The sequence below is a fragment of the Neoarius graeffei genome, chromosome 5 (assembly GCF_027579695.1).
Source record: "Neoarius graeffei isolate fNeoGra1 chromosome 5, fNeoGra1.pri, whole genome shotgun sequence".
Taxonomy (NCBI): domain Eukaryota; kingdom Metazoa; phylum Chordata; class Actinopteri; order Siluriformes; family Ariidae; genus Neoarius; species Neoarius graeffei.
The window spans coordinates 52244954-52272248 of NC_083573.1; the positions used below are offsets into that span (position 1 = coordinate 52244954).

Genomic DNA, 27295 nt, shown 5'->3' on the forward strand with positions numbered 1-27295 from the left:
ATCACCTATTTACGTTATACATACACTACCGTTCAAAAGTTTGGGGTCACTTTGAAATGTCCTTATTTTTGAAAGAAAAGCACTGTTCTTTTCAATGAAGATCACTTTAAACTAATCAGAAATCCACTCTATACATTGCTAATGTGCTAAATGACTATTCTAGCTGCAAATGTCTGGTTTTTGGTGCAATATCTCCATAGGTGTATAGAGGCCCATTTCCAGCAACTATCACTCCAGTGTTCTAATGGTACAATGTGTTTGCTCATTGCCTCAGAAGGCTAATGGATGATTAGAAAACCCTTGTACAATCATGTTAGCACAGCTGAAAACAGTTGAGCTCTTTAGAGAAGCTATAAAACTGACCTTCCTTTGAACAGATTGAGTTTCTGGAGCATCACATTTGTGGGGTCGATTAAATGCTCAAAATGGCCAGAAAAATGTCTTGACTATATTTTCTATCCATTTTACAACATATGGTGGTAAATAAAAGTGTGACTTTTCATGGAAAACACAAAATTGTCTGGGTGACCCCAAACTTTTGAACGGTAGTGTAGATAACTTAGCTTCATCAATCACATCATCATCATCATCATCATCATCATCATCATCCAATCATATAGCTACAACATATATTTGAATGTGAATATATACTCATGTTTGTCCTGCAATAAACTAAGAAACATCTGTGAGCTGCCATGTCTGCGTCAGTGACTGTTTGCTCCCAGATCGCTCCATGAGGCAGAATCTTCTAGGTGCCAGAGGTCTACATTCCTAGATCATACTTTGTCCTTTGGTACAGACAGATCAAAAGCCATGGCCTAATGGTTAGAGAAGTAGCTTTGGGACCAAAAGGTCACTGGCTTGATTCCCTGGACCAGCAGGACTGACTGAAGTGCCCTTGAGCAAGGCACCTAACCCCCAACTGCTCCAGCAAGAGTGTGGATGGTGTAGCTTGTGCCTGATTAGCCAAAGAAAAACTGATGATGTGATTATCAGTTTGGGTAGTGTCTGGCCAAAATCAACAGATAATGCTAGATCCGCCATTTCCTTGTCCGTTTTAATTTGTCTCTAGGGTCACAGTAGTCCCAATAATCGTTAGAGGCTACCATGTTTTGGACATTAGAGTTTGTGAAACCATAGATTTTAACAAGAGTTTTTTTTAAATCTATTTATGGTCAAAACACCTGTTCTTGCAGAAGTACCAGTGCCTTTTCACCTGGTAGCCCATCCCAACTAGCATGCTAACATTAAAATAACTCTATCTATCTATCTATCTATCTATCTATCTATCTATCTATCTATCTATCTATCTATCTATCTATCTATCTATCTATCTCCTTCACCATTTTCCTCACAGTAACTTTAGTCACAATGAACTGATATATTTCAAGAATCTACTCTAGGTTTTCTATTATTACTTAATAAATATACGTAACAAGAGACACTTGATGACACTTATTCTCTGAATGATGGCAGATCAGTTAAATTGCAATGTTATTAAATCATCGCCCCATATTTTCATGTTAAGATGACTCATGCTTTTTCATACCAGTTTCAGCTGCAGTAGTGCTGAGTGCATCGATAAATGTCAGCTTGCTGTCTCTGTAATTACACATTATTCTCTTTCATGCATTAGAGAGTTACCCGACACTGATTCTGTGCTTTTGTATTATTTAGCCTGATCCTAATACAAGGAATAAGAATAAAGTGCTATAAATTGTTCTGCACTTTCTATAACATTGTTGGGATACCATGCAGTTAACTTCAGGCTGCTCTTGGGTTCTTATTTAGGTAGTTTTGTGCTCACCCTGCTGTGGGCTCCTGCTAAAATGTCACAGACAAGTTTGACAGCCAGAACACACTACATGCAGATAGAAATAATCTGTAGCTTCGTATGGTGTGGGATTGCTCAAACTTTGGATGGACTCCAAAAGAAGGCAAAGACTGCCCAGTTTGATTTTCATATTAGGAAATGAGGTCTCTGCTACTTGCCTGTATTTCCACATTTAGTTCAGATGCAGGGCTTAGTAAAGTGGATTTGTCATTATAGTGATTGTTCATGGACCACCATTCAAAGTGAATTACATTGATTGGCATGTAGCTTCTGTCAGTTTTTTTTATAGGTTTCCAGCACAGGTTTTACAGACTTTTCAGATTTTTTTTTTTCCTGACAAAAATGGCTCCCTTTACACACTGTCACATGATGTTACTGACTATTTAACAGTTATTCCACAAAATCGAGTCGTACATGAGCTGATAGCTGACGAGACGTGTGGCGCCAAGTTGGCTATAAACCATGTACAATGATATTGAGTAGAATAACTGTTTTATTCTATCCACATTCACTGGAGTTTGAGAAACAGAGTATTTTTATTTTTTGCAAATTCGATAAATAAAAACTTTATACAAAACGTCCAACAAAATAATTTCCACTTAGAATGTAAATAAACCGATGAAATGACAGTATCAATTTGTGAAAAATGCTATAATAATATTCCTTGGGGAAAAAAAAGGTATGTTCTATCCATGAAATCCTTTCATTGCATATTTTGTTGCGCTTTTTTTTTGGTATTTTTTGTGGTTTTGTTTTCGAGTAGAGTTTTTATTTTGTCCTTGGTTGGTTCAGTAACAGCCTCTGCCATTTTATTCTTCTTCTTTAGGGTTTTTTGGCGGTTGGCAAACCAACTTAAAGGTGCATTACTACCACCGACTGGGCTGGAGTATGGAACAGGAGCTATTGGGGGGACTATATTCTTTTAGGTATTTCTGTTTCTTTTAAATACTTGATAACAAAGTGATATCTCTGACTTGATGCGCTCCGCCATTTTGTTTTTCTCTACTCACAGTATATGAGCTGATATCCTAGTAGTAAAGTAGCCAATCAGAGCGTGTGATTGCTCATATCCAGTGAATGTGGATAGAATAAAAAAAAGGATATAGCAGAATGTATGGCCATGCAGCGTCAGTCTTGGCAAAACATACATAAAGTACATAGCAGCAGGATTGGGCAGGCTTAGTATTTCTCTTTTTTGTTGCTTAAGATTTTTCTTTCTTTTCCCTTTTAATGCTTTGGCCAATCATTTCAACTTTGAACTTCAAATGGTTCACAAATTAAATATTAAATATGCTGTGAAGGGTTTGGATCAACTTAACCCTGTAGAAGAAATGGTCATTGCAAATAAATGCAAAGTTATTTTGACTGATCTTTTGACATTTGTTGGGAGTGGTGTCTTCTTAGGTGACCGTGTACCTATTCACAGGGTATGAGGGCTCACTGAATGGTTTAATGAGTATGAAAATGATGTAAATCATAATCTATGGTCTTTACGTTCACCAGATCTCGACCCATTTGAAAAACTGTGGGAGATTTTGGACTGGTGTGTTAGACAGCACTCTCCACGACCATCATCAAAACACCAATTGAGGGAATATCTTTTCACAGAATGACACTAGAATCACACTGAAGCTGTTCTGGTGGCTTGTGGTGGCCCAAAATTCAAGACACTTTCTGTTGGTTTATACTGTATTTTAATCGGTCACCCCTGTGTAGACAGCGGGAGATTGGTACAGATGAATAGTCTTCCTTTAATTGGTCACTTTAACCACTTTTGATCATGTGAATATTGACAAGGTTCATAGCCCATACAGTGAGAATAAGGAGTGAGACAGTCAGCTGTAGCGGTGAGTGTGCTTTTAATGGACCCAACCATAAGGCACGGTCATTAAAAATACATCACGGTACGAAGTTACAAACAGAAACAGGGTACTATGAGTACATAGACACCATGCAATCCATCTTAAGAATATTTCAAATGTAAAGGCGTTCATATACAGACACTGATTACACTTTAACAATAACAACATCAACAAGAAAAATCCAGATTGGCATAGAGGCTCTAATGGCCAAGCCTCCCTAACATTTATACACAGTAGTCATATTTATACAGTCCTTGTAGTATATATGTTGATGTGCGCATCTTGTGCTAAGTTAATTTTGGATGCTTTAATTAACTCCAGACTGCCATTAACAAAATCAAGACTATGATCCACCGCTTTAATCCTCTTCAAATAATTCACTCGAATGAATACAATTTTAGGTCACAGACCTGTGTAAGCCTCACGATGCTAAAAGTAATATTATGCTACAATACTAATACCAATTAAATAAAGCAAAGCCGCTCAGACACCAGGGATGTGCGGAAACCTAATTATCAGAGGCCCCTATGTAATTAAGTCAACTTTAATTAGGATTGCACTCTTAGTGAGAAGTGGTGCAAAATGAAATAAATAAATAAATAAATAAAAGGGATAGAATTTGTTGGAGAAATCCTAGTGCAGGTGACCCGTTGCTCCTGTTAGTTATGATCCCATTTTTTGGTGTGATAGGTTACATAATTACGCTGTGGTTGTAATTATGAAGATGGCTTGTCTGTGACAGCGAATGTAATCTATTGTAGTCCTGTAAGTGAGAACCTGAAAACCTGAGAGAGACAGAAAGAGAAAGTAAGACTATATCCTGTTTAATATGTATAGATTTTGCTGCTTTTTTTTTTAGCGAATTCAGTATTCTTTTCTACTTACACATTCCTTTTCCTCTCTCCCTCAGTCTGTTTTTGCTGTTACACTCTTTTTTGCAGGTCAAGCTGAGCTCATGATGAAAGCACAGTGGGTGTGCATTTAGGTGAAAGGTGTTAGGATGTGATTCAATTGCACTGTCAGTCATTTCCCAGGTTCATACTAGGATGCATGTTGACAGGGTGACTATAAGAAACGCACAGCCTATGTGCAGCTATTATTGAGTCAAAGCAACACCTGATGATTCACCTGTTTAATGTCAGAAACAAAAAGGTTGAACTATATTCTGTCAACCCCTTCCCTAATTCGTTTTTATTCTCTCCTTCTTCCTAAAGCAGCAGATGGGGTTCCAGTACAGAAAGATGGGGAACAGGTAAGCATGACAAAATAACAATAAAAATCAATTCCTCTACAGCTGAATCCTACGGAGCTAAGCCGTGTACTGGTCAGTGAAGCAGCCTAAACTAAAAGCAGGCCAAGGAGGCCAGTGTTAAAGTGCCATTCCACCATTGGATGTATTCTTTGGCATAAAATACAATATGACAACATGACTAGACAGAGAAATCTTTTAGCTTCAAAATGATATATCAAACATAGTTTTTTGACAACGACAAGTATATTAATTTTGCGACCAAAGTCACCTACCCTTTTAATTTCCGCGCGGTAGTGAAACGTGATGTCATCGGCAGGTTCCCCTTCTTGTGTACCACGTGTCGGTCTATTTTTAGACCAGGAAAACCCCAAAGTGAAAGAGTCATTTCTCCTCGTATATGGGGGCCAAAAAAATTGCAAAAAATTTTGAGTTAATCTTTCAGTTAGCTAGATTTATTGGTATTAGCTAGATTTATTGGTATTATTTTTATCGCGTTCTATCCGCCATTGCTGATAATATGTGCCACGTCACACGTCACGTGGTACACAAGAAGGGGAACCTGCCGATGACATCACGCGCGGAAATTAAAAGGGTAGGTGACTTTGGTCGCAAAATTAATATACTTGTCGTTGTCAAAAAATTATGTTTGATATATCATTTTGAAGCTAAAAGATTTCTCTATCTAGTGATACCATTTATATATGTTGGCAAAATATATTGTATTTTATGCCAAAGAATACATCCAATGGTGGAATGGCACTTTAAGGAAAAGTGCCAGCCATTCTCTTTGGCTAATATGAACAAGAAATAAATATCTATTTATCTTACACTTACTGCTGGTTATTATTGTAGTTCCTCTAGTGTTCATTCTGGTAATGATGCTAATGCTTCATGCCTCTATGTAATCTGATCGGAGATGTGTTCTATATTAAGACGAATAGTAGGTTCTGTGTTAGGTTCTGTGTCAGACGGTGATTTAGGATGTTATTGGACTGTCCTTGTGGTACAAGCATCACCATTGCTACATTACCTCGCAGCCATCTCTCCTCTTTTTCTCCTTCTCTTTTCCATAGTATAAAGCTGTACAACATACACATGACAGTTCTTAACATAAGAGACTAGAGCCACTTTTCTGATCGAGATAGATGGTTGAAGAATGCCTCATAACATTCTCATTGAGATAGTGTTATCAGATATTAAAGAGATATTTCTCTGTCAGCTCAAGGACTTTCGCACACATGCTCTCTAAATTCCTACTGAAAATGTTACCTAGAAACAATCAGAGCCATGGGACAAGGTTCAACTACATGTTATAAGAAGTCAATAGGTACAAGATGATATCTTTTATGTACAACTGACTGTCACAAACGTGATATTTAGTAATGAAGACAAGGTATCGACACTCCACCTAAAATCCCATATCATTTGAAAAATGAACTGAGCTTAGATGCATGCAAGGTGATCCAACATGTTCCATGATTTTTCATTTTCAAACTATTTCAACACTGATGCAGCTATCTACTTCATTAATATCATCATCATCCAAGATACTTCATCTCTTTCTGTCTCTCTCTGTTTCTCTCTCTCTCTCACACACACACACACACACACACACACACACACACACATACACACACACACACACACAGAGTATATTATGAAACCATCAGATTATGATCCATCAGAGTGTCAGCTAAACACATGAAGAGATAAGGCATGATCTGACCCTTTAGCTATGGCCAGTTCCAAGCTGCATCTTTTCGAACTGCTGCTCATCCAACATCGGGGGCGGCATAACACACACGGAGGAAAGCTCTATCTAGCCCCTTCTGCATGCATGAGCTTATAGACGCACGTCATTTGTTAGTGTTACTGTAATTGATAGGGGGAAGAGTATACTCCACCCCTCCCTCCCTGAGATCACGGGCAATATAGCTCTCTTGGGCTGGTGGTCACCCTATGAAAGGGTGAACGCTTTTCTCTTGTGCCACATGGGAGCCTGAAAATCTGACCTTTTGTACAAAACAGTTAACATGATCAAATTTGCATACATTTAAATAGGGGCCGAGAAATAATGCAGAATCTTGAATATTAAATATTCAAGATATTGAGCAATTACTATATACATATATGTCTCTCTCTCTCTCTCTCTCTCTCTCTCTCTCTCTCTCTCATATATATATATATATATATATATATATATATATATATATATATATATATATATATACACACACACACTAGCAGGTTACCCGGGTGTTGCTTGGGTTTTGCAAAATTCTGGGTTGCCCCCAGACTTCCATGTCAAATTTGGTGAAGATCCATCAAGAAATGGTGATGTTAACCCAAGACAAACAAAAATCCAAACATCCACCACACACGGGCCCACCGGGGAACCCCTGGGGCCCAAATATGGAATTTCTGAGTTCTGCCAAATTGTGGCTATGTCCTGTACCTACGTGCCAAGTTTAGTGAAGATCTGTCGAGAGTTTGTGTTGATAAATGTAACATGGAAGGCATTGAAGGAGGGGGTGGGTGGATATTGTGCCCCCCAGGGACCTCCATGGGGCCCGTACATTAATTTTGTTTATATCTGCAAAATTCCGGGTCATCCCTGGACCTACTTGCCAAATTTGATGAAAATCCGCCGAGAAATGGCAACGTTAGCTCAAGACAAACAAACAAACAAACTTTGCTGCTTATTATACATACATACATACATACATACATACATAAAATATATATATATATATATATATATATATATATATATATATATATATATATATATATATATATATATAAAATCAAAAATAACATCAATACCACCTGCCTACGATTGTGTAGATCCCCCGTGTGCCACCCCAACAGCTTCATGGACACAGCATGGACTCCACAAAACCTCTGAAGGTGTGCTGTGGTATCGGGCACCAATACATTAGCAGCAGATCCTTTAAGTCCTGTAAATTGTGAGATGGGGCCTCCATGGATCAGATTTGTACATCCCACAGATGCTTGATCGGATTTAGATCTGGGGAATTTGGAGGTCAAGTCAACACCTTTAACTCTTTCTTGTGCTCCTCAAACCATTCCTGAACAATTTTTGCAGTGTGGCAAGGTGCATTATCCTGCTGAAAGAGGCCACTGCCATTAGGGAATACCATGAAGGGGTGTACTTGGTCTGCAACAATGTTTAGGTAGGTGGTACGTGTCAAAGTAACATTCACATGAATGCCAGAACCCAAAGTTTTCCAGCAGAACACTGCCCAGAGTATCACACTGCCTTCACCAACATGCCGTCTTCCCATAGTGCATCCTGGTGCCATGTCTTCCCCAGGTAAGTGATGCACATGCACCCAGCCATCCACGTGATCTAAAAGAAAAATGATTCATCAGACCAGGCCACTGTCTTCCGTTGCTCCATGATCCAGTTCTGATGCTCACATGCACATTTGTAGGTGCTTTCTGCAGTGGACAGGGGGTCAGCATGGGCATTCTGACCGGTTTTCAGCTATGCAGCAAGCTGCAATGCACTGTGTGTTCTGACACCTTTCTATCATAACCAGTGTTAATTTTTTCAGCAATTTGTACTAACCTTCACTCCCCACATTCATCACTGAGCCTTGGGTGCCCATGACTCTGTCACTGGTTCACCAGTTGTCCTTCGTTTCACTACTTTTGGTAGGTACTCACCCCTTCATATTGGAAACACCCCACAAGACCTGCTATTTTGGAGATGCTCAGACCCAGTCATCTAGCCATCACAATTTGGCCCTTGCCAAAGTCGCTCAGATCCTTACGCTTGACCATTTTTTCTGCTTCCAGCAAAACTTTGAGAACTAACTGTTCACTTGCTGCCAAATATATCCCACCCTTGACAGGTACCATTGTAATAAGATATTCAGTGCTATTCACTTCAGCCCGTTTTAATGTTATGTCTAACTGGTGTATAAGACCATACAGCTATTGCTACAGCACACAATGCTTACATCCAACAAGCCAGCTTGCTTGCTTATCATCTTGTGCTTGAGTTTCATCTTGGTATTTGGTGCATGTGCATAAAAAAGGTATATGAAACGATGGTTTCAGGACATCAGTGTCTGAATAGCGGTTCAGTGAAATTCCAGAGAGGTTTCATTTCAAACGTTTCAGAAGAATGTGCTTTCACGAAGAATGCAAAATTAAACTAAACAGACAGTTATTTATATATATTTAATGACACACCATTGTAGCATTCCCAGAGTTTTCTCAGTCCTTACATAATCAAGAATTTGTAGAAGAGCAGAAGAGTCACACTGCAAGCAACAGGAAAGTGTCTTCCCTCTTAACCAGATGTACAAATGCTCTGGATGTCTGGAAAACCTTCACACAAGTTATGCCTTGTGTGAACATATAGATAGAGGCGGTGTAATACAAAATCGGGTGTTCTTGAATGAGATATGCCTTCTGAGTAGTGCGCATGACAGAACTAAGAGAAACAGCTGAAAATATGGTTCCACAGATACAATTAATAAAGAATCTATTGTTTTTCTTGAATCTAATGTATCCGTCTTTTGTATGAAGGTCATATGACCCATGACTGCAAACCAGGAGTAAGTAGACCACATGATGCATATGGTGCTGTGATAGCGATGGCAGCTCATCACCCCAGGAAGTCTTAAAATGCCTGCGGTCTCACAGCGCCGGGTCAGGATTCTGCAGTGAAATAGCCTTGTGGAGTGAAAACAATACATGCACGAATGCAATGAGAGAGAGAGAGAGAGAGAGAGAGAGAGAGAATGTCTGTTGTACACACAACAGCTCTCTGAAACTAAACAGATCATTTGCATAACTACTTATTTATTAATCTATATCTTTATACTCAAAATGTTAAATCAAAATCCTTAACACAAAGAAACGGCATGTATCTATACTGTAAAAGCAATGACATGCAATTGGCACAGGCTGTTTTATATGCTCTGTACCGTGCAGGCTCTGGTGTTTTGTCGTGTGTGACAACCATATCAAGTAGGGTCTCTTCTGAATCTGTGCAAAATAGATATGGCCTTATTCACAGCACAGCTTTGCGGAAGGTCTTTTTTCTGTCTGGGCAGTGGGCTTAACAACACTTTATTAAGTTTATAAAAAACTACTTTGACTCAACCTACTCTTCAATTCGTAACTGTCAACTAGCAAGTAATACACACGGGAGTGGCAATCAATAAAGTTATGTTGAAGCAATCAATAATTTTTTTTTGTTTCTTTCATGAACTCTACTATAGTTTTTCCTAACACAGCTTCCTCCCAAAACAGTCTCGATTCCTGCTTTTATGTCTAGATAAGACTGAGCATTTTTGTGATTTTCGTTTTCTTTCTAACACTAATAATTTATAATTGCCATCAGTGACATCAAGGCAATTATACCAATACACACTAACATACAAACACAACATATTTCCACCTCTGTTTTCTGTCTTGAACAAAGATTCCCTCCTTTTCCTTTCCGTCTTCTACTTTGCATATTTTTAAAAACTGCCTTCTTCTGTCACAATCCCTCTTTCCTTCCTCCTGTCTCCTTTCTATTGTTGCCATTCTTGCTGTCTTCTCCTCTTTCCCCATTCCTCCCTTTCCCCATTTTCCTTCCCCTCTTTCCCTCAGCATGGCCGAACCGACTTTTCATGGGATGGAATCAATGTAAGTGTTGTGATTATCAGTCCCTCATTTTATCTTTCTTTCTTCCCTTTGCTTTTCTTCAAAACTCACATTAGATAGTGTTGGCCATTCCTTCACCCCTCATTGCAGAACCTGTGCTCTCTTTCTCTCTCTCTTTCTCCAATGACTTCTTTGCAGTAACTTGTTGCACTATGATAGAGCTTGTTGCTAACCGATATGCCAGAAACTACACTTCCCAAAATGCAAGAGGACAAACACTGACCAGCAGACTGTTGGGAAATGTAGTATTTCACACCCATATTAAAACACTAACTCTGTCTACCACCACCTCTCCCATCACCTCTGCCTTTTCTATCCTTCCAAATATTCATAAAATTTCACACTCAATTTTCCCTATCCTCTCTGCTGAGGTGCACGCCCTGCTCCCTCACTGTTCCTCTTCTGCTGCACTTTCTGTTTTTCTTCCCATTCCCTCTCTTTTTCTCTGTCTCCACTATCTTCTTCCCATCCAGCTCTCCATGGAAGACACGACCTCCATTTTGCCCCAGCTAAAGAAGCGGAATTCCAACGCCTACAGCATCGGTGCTTTGGCTAAGTCCTCACTGTCAGGTGTGTCAGGTGTGTGTCTGTCCTGTAAACTGGTAACTGACCCCATGTTGGCTCCAGTCTGAGTGGGTGGAGATGGAGGCAACATGGCCCCTTGTGGGTGCCCTTTTCACTCCCTGTTTCCATTTACAATGCTCGCCAATGGCATGCGAATCCATTGGTGGAATATCAAATATCAGAAGAGATGCTTACTCAGAGCGAAATACACTACCCACAACACATTTTTTTTTTCTATGGCTTGTTGTTTCGGGAGTGGTGATGGACGGGAATTGCAGTTATTTTTGTGTGTTAAGTGCTTGTGGAGTGCAGTGTGGAGATCAGTCAGTGTTTTGTGATATATTCATGTCTTTCTGTCTCTCAGACTGTCATGTGTGTGTACTGACGTACAGTGCAGTCTGATGATTTTTTTCCCCTTTTTTTCTGACATTTCCTTAATGTTTAGTTTATAATCATCGTTACATTTGAGATTATGCAAGGTAAGGTCAGAAAGTCTCCTAATGTCAGATTTATTATAGAACACTGGCATTACCATTGTAAATAATTGACAAGACCATTTATCCCATGTAAGCGGTCAGAGATGGAGTAAACCTGCAGGATATTATATTATATCATAGGTTAGGCTTCGTATAAATATGGCTTATACAATATAATACAAGCTATTTACAGGAGTAGTGGCCCTAAACCTCGTGCATATTAGTGATAGTGCAGAGAGAGATTATTTCAACAAGCCATAGTGTCATTCCTCAGACTATACCCTCATCTTTCTCCAAATAACCTTCTAAATTCACCTTCATCTGTCAGAGTCATAACCATTTTCTTTCCCAAATCAATTTGCACACACTCTTATTAGATAACAGCTTTACATTCACTTAATCAATTCGCCTCTATTCATTCCACCTCATTTGTCACATCAATCCAACTGTGTATTGGCAGTGTAAACACCCTTTCAACTTTCACATCACTGCATCTCACATATCTGTTTTCTGCAAATTACAAACATTACAAAACTGTGGTGGGTTTCCCAAAAGCCTCTTAATGCTAAGAGCATCTTAACTAGGAGGAGAGCATTCATTGTGTTGCTAGCGCTACCATTTAATGATGATCTTTGTGCTGCGACGCTTTTGGGAAACTCAGACCTGATCTGTTAACCCCGCCATCTCTACAATACTCTTCTTCTCATCTCTTGTTTTCTACCTGACGGCATCTCTTAGTTGTCTTTCCATCTTTCCACTTCAGGAGTGACTCGGTCTATGAAAGACAAGGTGACAAAGCCGACAGCCATGGCACAGGGTCGCGTGGCCCATATGATCGAGTGGCAGAACTGGGGCATGCAGACAGTGGGATCAGGAGGAACCAGTGCTGGTCGAATCTCCACTCGCAATCTTCAGCATGAACGCAAGCTGGAGAACGACGCCTACAGTGACCTTAGTGATGGAGAGAAAGAGGCACGCTTTGCAGCAGGTAAAGAGAAAGAAAGAAAGAAAGAAAGAAAGAAAGAAAGAAAGAAAGAAAGAAAGAAAGAAAGAAAGAAAGAAAGAAAAGGCTTAGGATCAAGCATAAGAGCCAGTACCTATATCAGGAATCTACATGTATGAGCGCCTACAGTGTAGAATCTTGTGTTACATCAGGTGTATGTACCACACACATTACCAATAGACACTTACACCTTCTGCCTGTTGTGCAACTTATTAGAATATAAATCAGTCTGAGTGGATTATGATTTTTATATATAGTGATGTTGGGAATATGGCAGTGCTGTGTAGACTCTTATTATCTCATATTTATAATATTGTGTCTCAGCTGTCTTAGCATTTGTCCTCATTCTTCAAGTTTCAGAGGAAGTTTATGATGATGCCTCATATTATGCTGGGAGTTTAATATGTAGGAAAATGAGCAGAATGAGTAGGAGGGAGAATACTTGTTTTGACTGCATTCAAGAAAATGTAAAAAATGCTCAAACTAATTGTAGGCGATTGACTTTGATACTGAAATCACATGGTTCTTTGACTAGCAACAATGCGATGAAGAATTTTCTGTTCCCAGGCACAGTTTCTTCACCACTCTGCTACCACACCAGTTTTAACGTACCTCAAAGCATGCTTTATCCATTATCAGATGAACCTACACCAATTTTATGCCACAATATAACCCAGGTTCTGATAGTTAAATTGAAGCGATAGAGTGCTTATAACTGCTTACGTCTGCCTCTTTGTTCTTTAAGGTGTTATGCAGCAGTTTGCAATATCTGAGGCCACTTTGCTAGCTTGGAATTCCATGGATGGAGAAAGCACAAGTGCAGGCTCCAACCAAGGCAGTGTTGCCCATCTGAGTGAGACCAATCAAGAGAGCATCACCAGCCGAGGTACTTTAACTCCCAGAGTCATTATGATAAGCCTTAATTGTTTACTGTAAATCTGGGAAACACATCGGGGAACTTTATGGCCCATTTATAGCAGTGCATAGTTTCACAAATGCAAAAAAGAACTCAACAAGTGTTGCCAGGCAAGACAAACCTCGCCCGGCAGTATTTATTTTATACCTATATGTTGATGATGGTAATATTTCTCAATCATCAGCTGTCAGGTTATAGTCCTATGAAAATCCATGACCTTGAGTTTGATGTTTCAAAGTCATTCAAGGCCAAAGGTCATGGTGGCAACTGAAAGCCTATATGGGACTTCTTATATGTTGATAATGGTAAACATCTGGCTATCATGAACCATTTTAAAGTTATAGCCCTTTGAAAACCCATGACCTTCAGTTTGACCTTTCAGGGTCACTCAAGGTCAAAGGTCATGGTGCCAGATGAAAGCCTATATGGCACTTCCTATAAGTTGATTATGGTAAATATCTGTCTACCATCAACCGTTTTCAAGTTACAGCCATCTGAAAATCCGTGACCTTGAGTTTGACCTTTCAGGGTCACTCAAGGTCAAAGATCATGGTGCCAAATGAAAGGTCATAAGAGAGATATGCTCATAATAGTAAACAACTGTCTATCGGGAACCGTTTTTGAGTTATAATGGAAAATATGTTATTTTGACCGAAAGGTTGACCTTTCTGGAGACCTTGACCTTCACCTTGACCCAATTATCCCCAAAATTTAATCAGGTAATCTACGGACCATTGCCCACCTACTCTGAAATTCTGAAGTCAATCGGTGCAACCGTCTAGACATTAGATTGTTAACAGAGAGATGCACAAACAAACAGACAGACAGACAAACAACCAAACAGACAAACAAACCGCACTGATTACAATACCTCACCCTGCTTACTCCATTGCGAGCGAGGTAAAAAGAGATGGAGAGAATGACATCAAAATATATAGTATTTAAATACATAAAGTACAAATATGGATTTTTACTGTAATTGGAAAATAACATAAATTTGGCATTCTACACCAGTTTGGGATTTTCACATCTTTTGCTATTTGCTATCACTGCTAAATGTAACTTGAAGCCAAATGAGTAATACAGCTCAGCATATAAATGAGCAATAGAGAAATCGCACACCAAAACAATCATTTATAGAAACAGAAAATTGGATCGGACCTAAAATTGATCTCTGCAGGACACTTTTTATTTGTTGCCAAACAGTACAATGATAAGTTTTGGAAAGTGAAAAGGGGTTAGCATTCATCACTTTATCTGAAATTCAACAGATACTGAGGCTAAAATACCCAGGGGTCACGAATCAGTGACTCTCTGAACATTTCTCACGTTCATAAAAACCTTTGCCCATGGCTCTTTCCACTCACTCTTGCCTCTCAATCAGGGGCGCTGCCAGAAATTTTGGGCCCCTCAACTTTGCCCACCCTCGTCACAATTGCACTACTGTCATTATTTGACTTTTGATAGCCCATGGACCTTGAGTTTGTGACTTTGTTATTACATTTTATGTATTAACCAATGGTTGAAACCAATGGTTTAGAACGTGTGAACATTCCACACACGTAACCATGTCAAACACTTGACTGGTGTCCGTTATTAGTGTAACGGGTTTATTTTTTTCCACTTGCCATTGTGTGTAGTGGTGGGGAAATTCTGCGCTGGCCATTTAAGAGCGCAGGTAGTTATGGGAACGAGGCGCTGGCCTCTTTCAGTTCGTTTTGGAAATGTAAGCGCCAATGCCACTGGACGTTTGCAGCCCGTCCTCAGCAGTGTATTTGTGTCTCATTTCTTCAGAATAAAAAGACTGGTGAACAACACAACGCAATGTCTGTTACATTAGCAACACTTTAATCTAGTAAACTGTATATGGCGCTCGCTCATTAAAAACTTCAATCCTAAAGCATTTATGGGTTGTATTGCTGCTTACCTCCTTCTCCAAACGGGGGTTCAGTGGTTTGGTAGGGCGGCGGTCCCCCTGAGGCTGAATCTGTGCATATTTAGGGCACCCCATTAGTTATGAAACTGGTTATTAGCACTAGTTATTAGCACCAGCATAACGTAATATTTCATCTTGTTTATCACACAAGTCAGTTCAGTTATTAAAATGGAAAAAATGTCACTGTACAAACTGTAAAAGTGTTCTCTTGATAGGCTAATCCAACCACGTTCATACTGTTCATTTACCATTCGCTAATATTTTGAACACACATGTGAGCGATAGCTACCTTTCTTTGGGAAAAACTGAGTGACCAGTTGCCTGCCTCTCCGGTCCCTCTCAGCTTTCAGCTGCCTTTCTCTACGTTTTTGACAGCCACTCTTCATATTTAGCGATCATAGACTGTACGCACTCCACGGCTGGCTGGCTGGCTGCTGCACCGCGACACAGCAGCAAGTAGCGTTGCACTGATCAGCACACAGATTTAACGCATCGCGCTTCTACCAGAACTGGACCGTACCATTTCGCAAAAGGGGGAGGGTTAAATGACAATATGTTGAAGAACTCAAGAAATAGACAACCTTGTTCAATTAGCTCATTTTACCAGATGGAATATTGCATTGTTGTTATTTCAAGAGTCTTATTAAAATCATTAAAAGCATATTATCAGCCCCTTAAAGGGCCCCATGGCAGTGCTGGGCCCCTAGAATTGTTCTAACCTTTCCCCCCCTGGGCGCCCATGCCAGGCCCGGCGCCAGGAACAGTTTACTAAGGGGGCAATTAGAAATCGCAAGGGGGCAAATATTTTTCATATAGTGTGTAGTAGTGATGGCGGTCTGACAACGTGTTTCAAACAATTAACTGCGTCAACCGCAAAACCACGGCCCCGAAGGTTGCTTTAGTACGGGAAAATCATGACATATTACCAGGGCAGTGGCGCTTTATCAACACCCGTGCCCACCTGTTAACCCTCCCCTCCGATTTTCTCACAGACACGCGTTACAACCGGAAAGATGCCAAACATAAAACAACACACACAAACCTACAGGCAAGTCCTTTACATTTAAAATACATACAAATAGCTCCGCGGCATGAAAACAAAACGTCAGTGCAAGTCTAAGGTACTTGGCTCAGCGGCCAAAATCATCTCATCTCATCTCATTATCTCTAGCCGCTTTATCCTTCTACAGGGTCGCAGGCAAGCTGGAGCCTATCCCAGCTGACTACGGGCGAAAGGCGGGGTACACCCTGGACAAGTTGCCAGGTCATCACAGGGCTGACACATAGACACAGACAACCATTCACACTCACATTCACACCTACGCTCAATTTAGAGTCACCAGTTAACCTAACCTGCATGTCTTTGGACTGTGGGGGAAACCGGAGCACCCGGAGGAAACCCACGCGGACACGGGGAGAACATGCAAACTCCACACAGAAAGGCCCTCGCCGGCCCCGGGGCTTGAACCCAGGACCTTCTTGCTGTGAGGCGACAGCGCTAACCACTACACCACCGTGCCGCCCGGCCAAAATCATAATTTAAAAAAAATCAACAGACCCCACGGCTGCACCAGTAATAGCCTTCCTGACTCGCACCGAGTCAACGCTAACCACTTAATCCGCGATCCCAGTTTAGGCGTGTAGGGGACAAAACACTCTGAAGTGATGAATTTTCACCTCCGCTGCATGGGTGGTGACGTCAACGACACATATTCTTACGCTATTTGCGCACAAAGCGGACCATATATGAACACATACACTAACATAAACGGAGATAAACTTAGCCTACAAAGAAAGAAAATGGATTCACAATATTGTGATTGAATTCATTTAATTCGGTGGGGGAAAGACTACTCCCGTAAACTTGACTGCATATTACAGGATATTGCAGAGACAGTGCACTTGTAAGTGTACATGTAAAACCCCCGCCCGCACGACCCCTCCGTCTATAATACATTATATTTTCATAAGAAAACAATTAAGTGATCTGAGTCTCCGTTGAGGGGGCGGGGCTGTAGCCACGAGGGGGCGACGCCCCCTTTCGCCCCCCCACGGCGCCGGGCCTGGCCCATGCTCTCAATATCATCCCAGGTTTTAGATGATATAGGTGGTTAATGACATTTATATCAATCTGAGCCCTTTTTGAATCCACCTTCAAAGTTCTTTCTGAATTCTATACCTAACTGTGTAAAACATTTCCAGAAAAGTGTTCGTAAATGTTATGACCAGCAGCTATCACTGCGTTTACTGAAGTTGAGCCTCCAGTAATATGATGAAACTGTTGTGAAACATTTCCATGAGATGTGCTTCCACAAATAATCTTCACCATATAAGAACAACGTGATCAGATCATAGCTCTACACTGCAAAAAAAAAAAGAAAACTGAATTTAAGGAGAAAATTACTTAATACGAGTGAAATTATCTTGCTGCATGGACAGATAAGTTTACTTGATAAGACATCTTAGAACAAGTTGGTTGCAATCTAGAACTAGGTTTAATAATCTCAGAATTGGTGTCTTGTATTTTTCTAATAGGAAATGCTAGATCGTTTCAACTATTTTCAAGATATTTTCACTTGCTAAGATATCTTTTTTTTTTTTTTTTTTGCAGTGTGCAGTGTATTCACCGAAACAATAATGACATGAATTTGAAAAGCTGAGAAAATGGGTTGCTCTTATTCAATGTACATTCAGAGATCTCTAATAATACTAATTAGGGTTGTACAATTTAATAGTCCTATGGAGATATGAAGCTGTTATAAAAAGATTTCTTTCTTTCTTTTTTTTTAAATATCCAGACCAGATGTTACACCACTCCTCTGCAGAGGTGTGGCCTCACACATATGTCTCCCAGGGTCTCTACTGCCTCTCATCTTCAGATGCTTGGGAACCAATCAGCAACGAACAGTCAGGAGTGGCCTCTCCAGCCGCAGGCTCCTATGTCATGGCTGGTGGAGCTTCCTGTGACGGCAGTTATGATGGAAACGCTGCGGCTCAATTCATAACACAGCAGCAACAGCAGCAGTTCATCCAACATCACCAGACCCAATTACAACAGATACAGCAACTACAGCAGATACAGCAATACCAGCAACAACAGATACTGCAGTATCAGCAACAGCAACAGGTGATCCTGACTGAAGCAGTGCTAGTGATGTTGATATGGACTTCACTGCAACTAGCCTTCACTGCAGCTATCATCCAGTTATAGTATAATCTTGAAGATGTTTTGCCGCTAATTTGTGGGGCTTCATACAACCCCGATTCCAAAAAAGTTGGGACAAAGTACAAATTGTAAATAAAAACGGAATGCAATGATGTGGAAGTTTCAAAATTCCATATTTTATTCAGAATAGAACATAGATGACATATCAAATGTTTAAACTGAGAAAATGTGTCATTTAAAGAGAAAAATTAGGTGATTTTAAATTTCATGACAACAACACATCTCAAAAAAGTTGGGACAAGGCCATGTTTACCACTGTGAGACATCCCCTTTTCTCTTTACAACAGTCTGTAAACGTCTGGGGACTGAGGAGACAAGTTGCTCAAGTTTAGGGATAGGAATGTTAACCCATTCTTGTCTAACGTAGGATTCTAGTTGCTCAACTGTCTTAGGTCTTTTTTGTCGTATCTTCCGTTTTATGATGCGCCAAATGTTTTCTACGGGTGAAAGATCTGGACTGCAGGCTGGCCAGTTCAGTACCCGGACCCTTCTTCTACGCAGCCATGATGCTGTAATTGATGCAGTATGTGGTTTGGCATTGTCATGTTGGAAAATGCAAGGTCTTCCCTGAAAGAGACGTCATCTGGATGGGAGCATATGTTGCTCTAGAACCTGGATATACCTTTCAGCATTGATGGTGTCTTTCCAGATGTGTAAGCTGCTCATGCCACACGCACTAATGCAACCCCATATCATCAGAGATGCAGGCTTCTGAACTGAGCGCTGATAACAACTTGGGTCGTCCTTCTCCTCTTTAGTCCAAATGACATGGTGTCCCTGATTTCCATAAAGAACTTCAAATTTTGATTCGTCTGACCACAGAACAGTTTTCCACTTTGCCACAGTCCATTTTAAATGAGCCTTGGCCCAGAGAAGACGTCTGCGCTTCTGGATCATGTTTAGATGTGGCTTCTTCTTTGAACTATAGAGTTTTAGCTGGCAACGGCGGATGGCACGGTGAATTGTGTTCACAGATAATGTTCTCTGGAAATATTCCTGAGCCCATTTTGTGATTTCCAATACAGAAGCATGCCTGTATGTGATGCAGCGCCGTCTAAGGGCCCGAAGATCACGGGCACCCAGTATGATTTTCCGGCCTTGACCCTTACGCACAGAGATTCTTCCAGATTCTCTGAATCTTTTGATGATATTATGCACTGTAGATGATGATATGTTCAAACTCTTTGCAATTTTACACTGTCGAACTCCTTTCTGATATTGCTCCACTATTTGTCGGCGCAGAATTAGGGGGATTGGTGATCCTCTTCCCATCTTTACTTCTGAGAGCCGCTGCCACTCCAAGATGCTCTTTTTATACCCAGTCATGTTAATGACCTATTGCCAATTGACCTAATGATTTGCAATTTGATCCTCCAGCTGTTCCTTTTTTGTACCTTTAACTTTTCCAGCCTCTTATTGCCCCTGTCCCAACTTTTTTGAGATGTGTTGCTGTCATGAAATTTCAAATGAGCCAATATTTGGCATGAAATTTCAAAATGTCTCACTTTCGACATTCGATATGTTGTCTATGTTTTATTGTGAATACAATATCGGTTTTTGAGATTTGTAAATTATTGCATTACGTTTTTATTTACAATTTGTACTTTGTCCCAACTTTTTTGGACTCGGGGTTGTATGTTGACGTGGTGAGAACCAAATAACCTCGAAGTTTATTAACTGGTGGAAACTTTTGAAACCTGCCTCAGACACAGGATGCTATTGCAACATTTAAAGACAACCTCAAATCCACATTGCAGTTTTTGTGTTGTTAGCTCATGTCCTCAGCGCATGATCGCTTAAAAACAAATTAATTTTGTCTGTAATCTTCCACTAATAAAAATATACAACCAGCAAAGACATGCCCAGCCAAATATACGGTTTCACTCAGAAATGTGTCAGAAAAAAAATGTTTGATTTTCCATTTTGTATCATCTTTAATAGCTGACACACGACTATCTTTGCCTTCCTTCAACAAAATATTTAGACTACTCACAAGACTTCCCAAATACTATTAACTAACATTAATTTGCCAGCTAGCTACTTAGCTTACTAACAAGCAAACACTAGCAATTATGATTTATTATACTGTATGTTATCAAGTTTCTAGCTAACCCTAATTAGCCAGTTAGCTACCTAGCTATCTACCGTAATAAATGCTAGCAGATAAAGGAGTTTGTTTACATTCTGTAGCTTAGCCTTGTAGGCAGTTTTCTAGTGTAACACCAGGAATAGAAAATAACCATTTACTTTTTGCTAACACTGAAAAACTACATATTTTACTGTACATCAAAATTAAAAGTAAGCTCCACCTATTGGTTCTACCAAGGTAGAGGTGCCTTGAGAGCAATTGGGATTAACAACATTTTTTTTTGCACTAAATTAACTAAATGAAAGCATCTCATGAGGAAATGCACACAAACCACAATCTAGCTTTATTTCCGTCACTTGCCACAAACTCACTGCCCCTAAAAATATGCACAAAATAGTCAAGTCCATTTTATTTCTAGAGCACATTTAACAAACAACAGCAAAGAAATGTTTGTACAAAAATGCTGTACAGTGTACTAGAAAAGTAAAAAGTAGACAGAAAAAGTAACACAGACAACCACAAGATGGAACACAACTGAAAATATCTTTAAATAAGGACACAGTTTACATCAAAACCCCTATGGAGAGAAATCCGAGGACCGTGACGTCGCCCGGGATGACGCAGCCGGGGCCCCACCCTGGAGCCAGGCCCGGGGTTGGGGCTCGTATGCGAGCGCTTGGTGGCCGGGCCTTTGCCCATGGGGCCCGGCCGGGCTCAGCCCGAAGAGCTGACGTGGGCCCGACCTCCTGTGGGTTCACCACCCACAGAGGTAGCAGTAGGGGACTGGTGCAATGTGGATTGGGTGGCAGTCGAAGGCAGGGGCCTCGACGACCTGATCCCTGGACACAGCGGCTGGCTGTTGGGACATGGAATGTCACTTCGCTGGGGGGGAAAGAGCCTGAGCTTGTGCGGGAGGTTGAGAGGTACCGGCTAGAGATAGTCGGGCTCACCTCCACGCACAGCTTGGGCTCTGGAACCCAGCTCCTCGAGAGGGGCTGGACTCTCCACTTCTCTGGAGTCACCCGTGGTGAGCGGCGGCGGGCTGGTGTGGGCTTGCTTATAGCTCCCCAGCTCAGCCGCCATGTGTTGGAGTTTACCCCAGTGAACGAGAGGGTCGCCTCGCTGCGCCTTCGGATTGGGGAGAGGGCTCTTGCTGTTGTTTGTGCCTATGGCCCAAATAGCAGTATAGAGTATCCGGCCTTCTTGGAGTCCCTGGGAGAGGTACTGAGGGGTGCTCAGACTGGGGACTCCATTGTGTTACTGGGGGACTTCAATGCTCACGTGGGAGATGACAGTGACACCTGGAGGGGCGTGGTTGGGAGGAACGGCCTCCCCGATCTGAACCCGAGTGGTGTTTTGTTATTGGACTTCTGTGCTAGTCACGGTTTGTCCATAACGAACACCATGTTCGAGCATAGGGGTGTCCATAAGTGCACGTGGCACCAGGACACCTTAGGTCGGAGGTCGATGATCGACTTTGTAGTCGTTTCATCTGATCTCCGGCCCTATGTCTTGGACACTCGGGTGAAGAGAGGGGCTGAGCTGTCAACTGATCACCACCTGGTGGTGAGTTGGATCCGCTGGCGGAGGAGGAAGCTGGACAGACCTGGCAGGCCCAAACGTATGGTGAGGGTCTGCTGGGAACGTCTGGCCGAGCACTCTGTCGGGGAGGTCTTCAACTCCCACCTCCGGGAGAGCTTTTCCCAGCTTCCGAGGGAGGCGGGGGACATTGAGTCTGAGTGTACCATGTTCTCTACCTCCATTGTGGATGCAGCTGTTCAGAGCTGTGGCCGCAAGGTCTCCGGTGCCTGTCGTGGCGGCAATCCCCGAACCCGGTGGTGGACACCAGAAGTAAGGGATGCCGTCAAGCTGAAGAAGGAGTCCTATCGGGCCATGTTAACCTCCAGGACTCCCGAGGCAGCTGACGGGTATCGGCAGGCCAGGCGTGCTGCAGCTCGGGCAGTTGCGGAGGCAAAAACTCGGAACTGGGAGGAGTTCGGGGAGGCCATGGAGAAGGACTATCGGTCGGCCTCGAAGAAATTCTGGCAAACCGTCCGGCGCCTCAGGAGGGGGAAGCAGTACTCTGCCAACACTGTTTACAGTGCGGGTGGGGAGCTGTTGACCTCGACTGGGGACATTGTCGGGCGGTGGAAGGAATACTTTGAGGATCTCCTCAATCCCACCGTCATGTCTTCCACTGAGGAGACTGAGGCTGATGACTCAGAGGTGGACTCGTCCATTACCCAAGCCGAAGTCACTGAGGTGGTTTGCAAGCTCCTCGGTGGCAAGGCACTGGGGGTGGATGAGATCCGCCCTGAGTATCTCAAGTCTCTGGATGTTGTGGGGCTGTCTTGGTTGACACGCCTCTGCAACATCGCGTGGCGGTCAGGGACAGTGCCTCTGGAGTGGCAGACTGGGGTGGTGGTCCCTCTTTTTAAGAAAGGGGACCGGAGAGTGTGCCCCAATTATAGGGGAATCACACTTCTCAGCCTCCCAGGGAAGGTTTACTCCAGGGTACTGGAGAGGAGAATTCGACCAATAGTCGAACCTCGGATCCAGGAGGAACAATGCGGTTTTCGTCCTGGTCGCGGAACACTGGACCAGCTCTATACCCTTCATAGGGTGCTCGAGGGTTCATGGGAGTTTGCCCAACCAGTCCACATGTGCTTTGTGGATCTGGAGAAGGCATTCAACCGTGTCCCCCGTAGTATTCTGTGGGGGGTGCTTCGGGAGTATGGGGTTCGGGGCTCTTTGCTAAGGGCTGTCCGGTCCCTGTACGAACGGAGCAGGAGTCTGGTTCGCATTGCTGGCAGTAAGTCAGACCTGTTCCCAGTGCATGTTGGACTCCGGCAGGGCTGCCCTTTGTCACCGGTTCTGTTCATAATTTTTATGGACAGAATTTCTAGGCGCAGCCAGGGGCCAGAAGGAATCCTGTTTGGGAACCACAGGATTTCATCTCTGCTTTTTGCGGATGATGTTGTCCTGTTGGCTTCTTCAAACCAGGACCTTCAGCATGCACTGGGGCGGTTTGCAGTCGAGTGTGAAGCGGCTGGGATGAGAATCAGCACCTCCAAGTCCGAGGCCATGGTTCTCGACCGGAAAAGGGTGGCTTGCCCTCTCCAGGTTGGTGGAGAAGTTCTGCCTCAAGTGGAGGAGTTTAAGTATCTCGGGATCTTGTTCACGAGTGAGGGAAGGATGGAGCGTGAGATCGACAGGCGGATCGGTGCAGCCTCCGCAGTGATGCGGTCACTTTACCGGTCCGTTGTGGTGAAGAAGGAGCTGAGCCAAAAGGCGAAGCTCTCAATTTACCGGTCGATCTACGTTCCGACTCTCACCTATGGTCATGAGCTTTGGGTAATGACCGAAAGGACAAGATCACGGATACAAGCGGCCGAAATGAGTTTCCTTCGCAGGGTGGCTGGGCGCTCCCTTAGAGATAGGGTGAGAAGCACAGTCACTCGGGAGGAGCTCGGAGTAGAGCCGCTGCTGCTCCACATCGAGAGGAATCAGCTGAGGTGGCTCGGGCATCTTTTTCGGATGCCTCCTGGACGCCTCCCTGGGGAGGTGTTCCAGGCATGTCCCCCCGGGAGGAGGCCCCGGGGAAGACCCAGGACACGCTGGAGGGACTATGTCTCTCGGCTGGCCTGGGAACGCCTCGGTGTTCTTCCCGAGGAGCTGGCCGAGGTGTCTGGGGAAAGGGAAGTTTGGGCTTCCCTGCTTAGACTGCTGCCTCCGCGACCCGGTCCTGGATAAAGCGGAAGAAGACGAGACGAGACGAGACAGTTTACATCTCGATAACAGAGTGAACTACGTCAGGTCATTATTTACGTACGCTAAAATCCAAAGAGTAAAAATGTTTAAGATGAGATTTTAAAGTATCAAAAGAAGGAGACAACATTATACAGAGAGGGACACGTTCCAGATCTTAGGCCCTGGTCCCACTACAGCTCGTGATGGGTTTGCGAATACTTGGTGATGACAAATTGGTAGCATCGCCACCAATCGTGCAATGCACGAATGTTCTCCAAGCTTCGCAAGTTGTTTTTTGGTGTGTCTCTTCCTTGTGAGTGGCCAAAAATATCTAGAAAATTTTCAGTGCATTTCAATGCATGCATTGAAATATGGTAGCAATTTCGTTGGCAAACTAAGCGGCAAATACTCGCAGATGGGTTTGGGAATACTTCCCAGAGCTCAGGGAAACATTGTCACCAAATGCTTCATTTTCATCAATATCCCATCGCAAAGCAGCATGAGCTGTAGTGTGACCGTAGCCTTACAGGTTGCAACTGAGAAAGCATGATACATCAAATAGAACAGCATAGCTTCTGGTCCTTTGTTCCTAATGTCTTTTCGACCACATGATTATTTATAATTATAGAATTTATGCTAAACAAATTGTTATGAAATGACAAAGTATCACAAATAATACTTTATTATTTAAAATTTTAATGTGGACAGAATCTTTCACACACATATACAACCCCAATTCCAAAAAAGTTGGGACACTGTGTGTAAACTGGAAATTAAAACAGAATGTGAATATTTGCAAATCATGGAAACCCTATATTTCATTGAAAATAGTACAAAGACAACATATCAAATGTTGAAACTGAGAAATTGTATTGTTTTTCGAAAAATATATGCTGATTTTGAATGTGATGTTAGCAACGTGTTTCAAAAAAGTTGGGACGGGGCATGTTTACCAGTGTGTTGCATCACCTCTACTTTTAACAACACTCTGTAACTGTTTGGGAACTGAGGAGACCAATTGCTATAGTTTTGAAAGAGAAATGTTGTCCCATTCTTGCCTGATATACAGTTTCAGTTGCTCAACAGTTCGGGGTCTCCTTTGTCGTATTTTGTGCTTCATAATGCAGCAAATGTTTTAAATGGGAGACAGGTCTGGACTGCAGGCAGGCCAGTTTAGCACCCAGACTCTTTTACTACGGAGCCATGCAGTTTTAATATGTGCAGAAAGCGGTTTGGCATTGTCTTGCTGAAAGAAGGAAGGCCTTCCCTGAAAAAGATTTTGTCTGGATGGCAGCATATTGCTCTGAAACATGTATATATCATTCAGCATTAATGATGCCTTCCCACATGTACAAGCTACCCACGTCATGTGCACTAATACACCCTCATACCATCACAGATGCTGGATTTTTAACTGTGCACTGATAACAAGCCAGATGGTCCCTCTCCTCTTTAGCCTGGAGGACGTGATGTCCATAATTTCTAAAAATAATTTCTACTTTTGATTCGTCAGACCTCAGGACAATTTTGCACTTCGCCTCAGTCCATAATAAAAGAGCTCGGGCCCAGAGAAGGTGGTGGTGTTTCTGGATATTGTTTGTATCTGGTTTTAACTTGCATTTGTGGATGCAGTAATGAACTGTTTTCACAGATGATGGTTTTCTGAAGTGTTCCTGAGCCCATACATTGATTTCCACTACAGACATGTGTCTGCTTTTAATGCCATGTCACCTGAGGGCCTGAAGATCACAGGCATCCAATGCCAGCATTCAGCCTTGTCTCTTGCATAGAGATTTCTCCAGATTCTCTGAATCTTTTAATGATATTATGTACCAGAGATGATGTGATCCTCAGATTCTTTGCAATTTTACATTGAGGAATGTTATTCTTAAATTGTTGCAGTTTGCTCACGCAGTCTTTCACAGAGCGGTGAACCCCTCCCCATCGTTACTTCTGAGAGACTCAGCCTCTCTGGGATGCTCTTTTTATACCCAGTCATCTTACTGACCTGTTGCCAGTTAACTAAATTAGTTTTTTTTTTTTTATCATTATACAACTTTTTTAGCCTTTTGTTGTCCCTGTCCCAACTTTTTTGAAATGTGTTGCAGACATGAAATTCAAAATGAGCATATATTTTTCAAAAAACTATAAAATTTCTCAGTTTCAACATTTGATAATGAAAAATAGGGTTTCCATAATTTGCAAATCTTCACATTCTGTTTTAATTGATGTTTTACACAGTGTCCCAACTCTTTTGGAATTGGGGTTGTAAAATTAGTAATTAGATTCCTGCCTTAGAAAGTCATTGACTAATAGCGAGAGAAATTACTATTTACATGGTTTCCTTCTTCTGTTTCCAGATACTGGAACAAAGACTACAAAGTGCCACTCAGTCTTTACAGGCTACGCCCAACAGCACCATCCACAGTCTACCGCCACTTACTCACCCACCCCTGGTGGATCTGTGGGGGGCAGGGCTTACAGAAACCTACCAGGGAGAAGTAGGTGGGTACATAGGTGTGGCTGCAGCCACTGAGGGAAACCTAACAGCCACATCAGAAGACATGGGAACAGAACACTCACCCTTACTGGAAGCTCAAGAAGAGGAAGAGCTCAAGGTGAGGTCCAAGAAGCCATGGAGGTCTTAGTGCTTAGTAGGCTATAACGAAATCAAAATTCCATATTTCCAAGACTTG

General features: G+C 42.1%; 1 protein-coding gene across 4 annotated transcripts in view; it reads left to right on the forward strand.

The window, feature by feature from the left end:
- Nucleotides 1–27295, forward strand: part of fam131bb (family with sequence similarity 131 member Bb) — a 47597-nt gene that overhangs the window by 19284 nt on the left and 1018 nt on the right. The window contains exons 2-8 of one of the 4 annotated variants that reach the window (XM_060920593.1): nucleotides 4911–4948; nucleotides 10586–10621; nucleotides 11113–11218; nucleotides 12443–12667; nucleotides 13428–13568; nucleotides 18333–18661; nucleotides 26960–27217. In XM_060920593.1, coding sequence (XP_060776576.1) covers nucleotides 4911–4948; nucleotides 10586–10621; nucleotides 11113–11218; nucleotides 12443–12667; nucleotides 13428–13568; nucleotides 18333–18661; nucleotides 26960–27217 — 1133 coding nt within the window. Of the gene's footprint in view, nucleotides 1–4910; nucleotides 4949–10585; nucleotides 10622–10695; nucleotides 11219–12442; nucleotides 12668–13427; nucleotides 13569–18332; nucleotides 18662–26959; nucleotides 27218–27295 lie in introns of all 4 variants that reach the window. The other 3 variants (XM_060920594.1, XM_060920591.1, XM_060920592.1) reach the window with 3 other exon arrangements.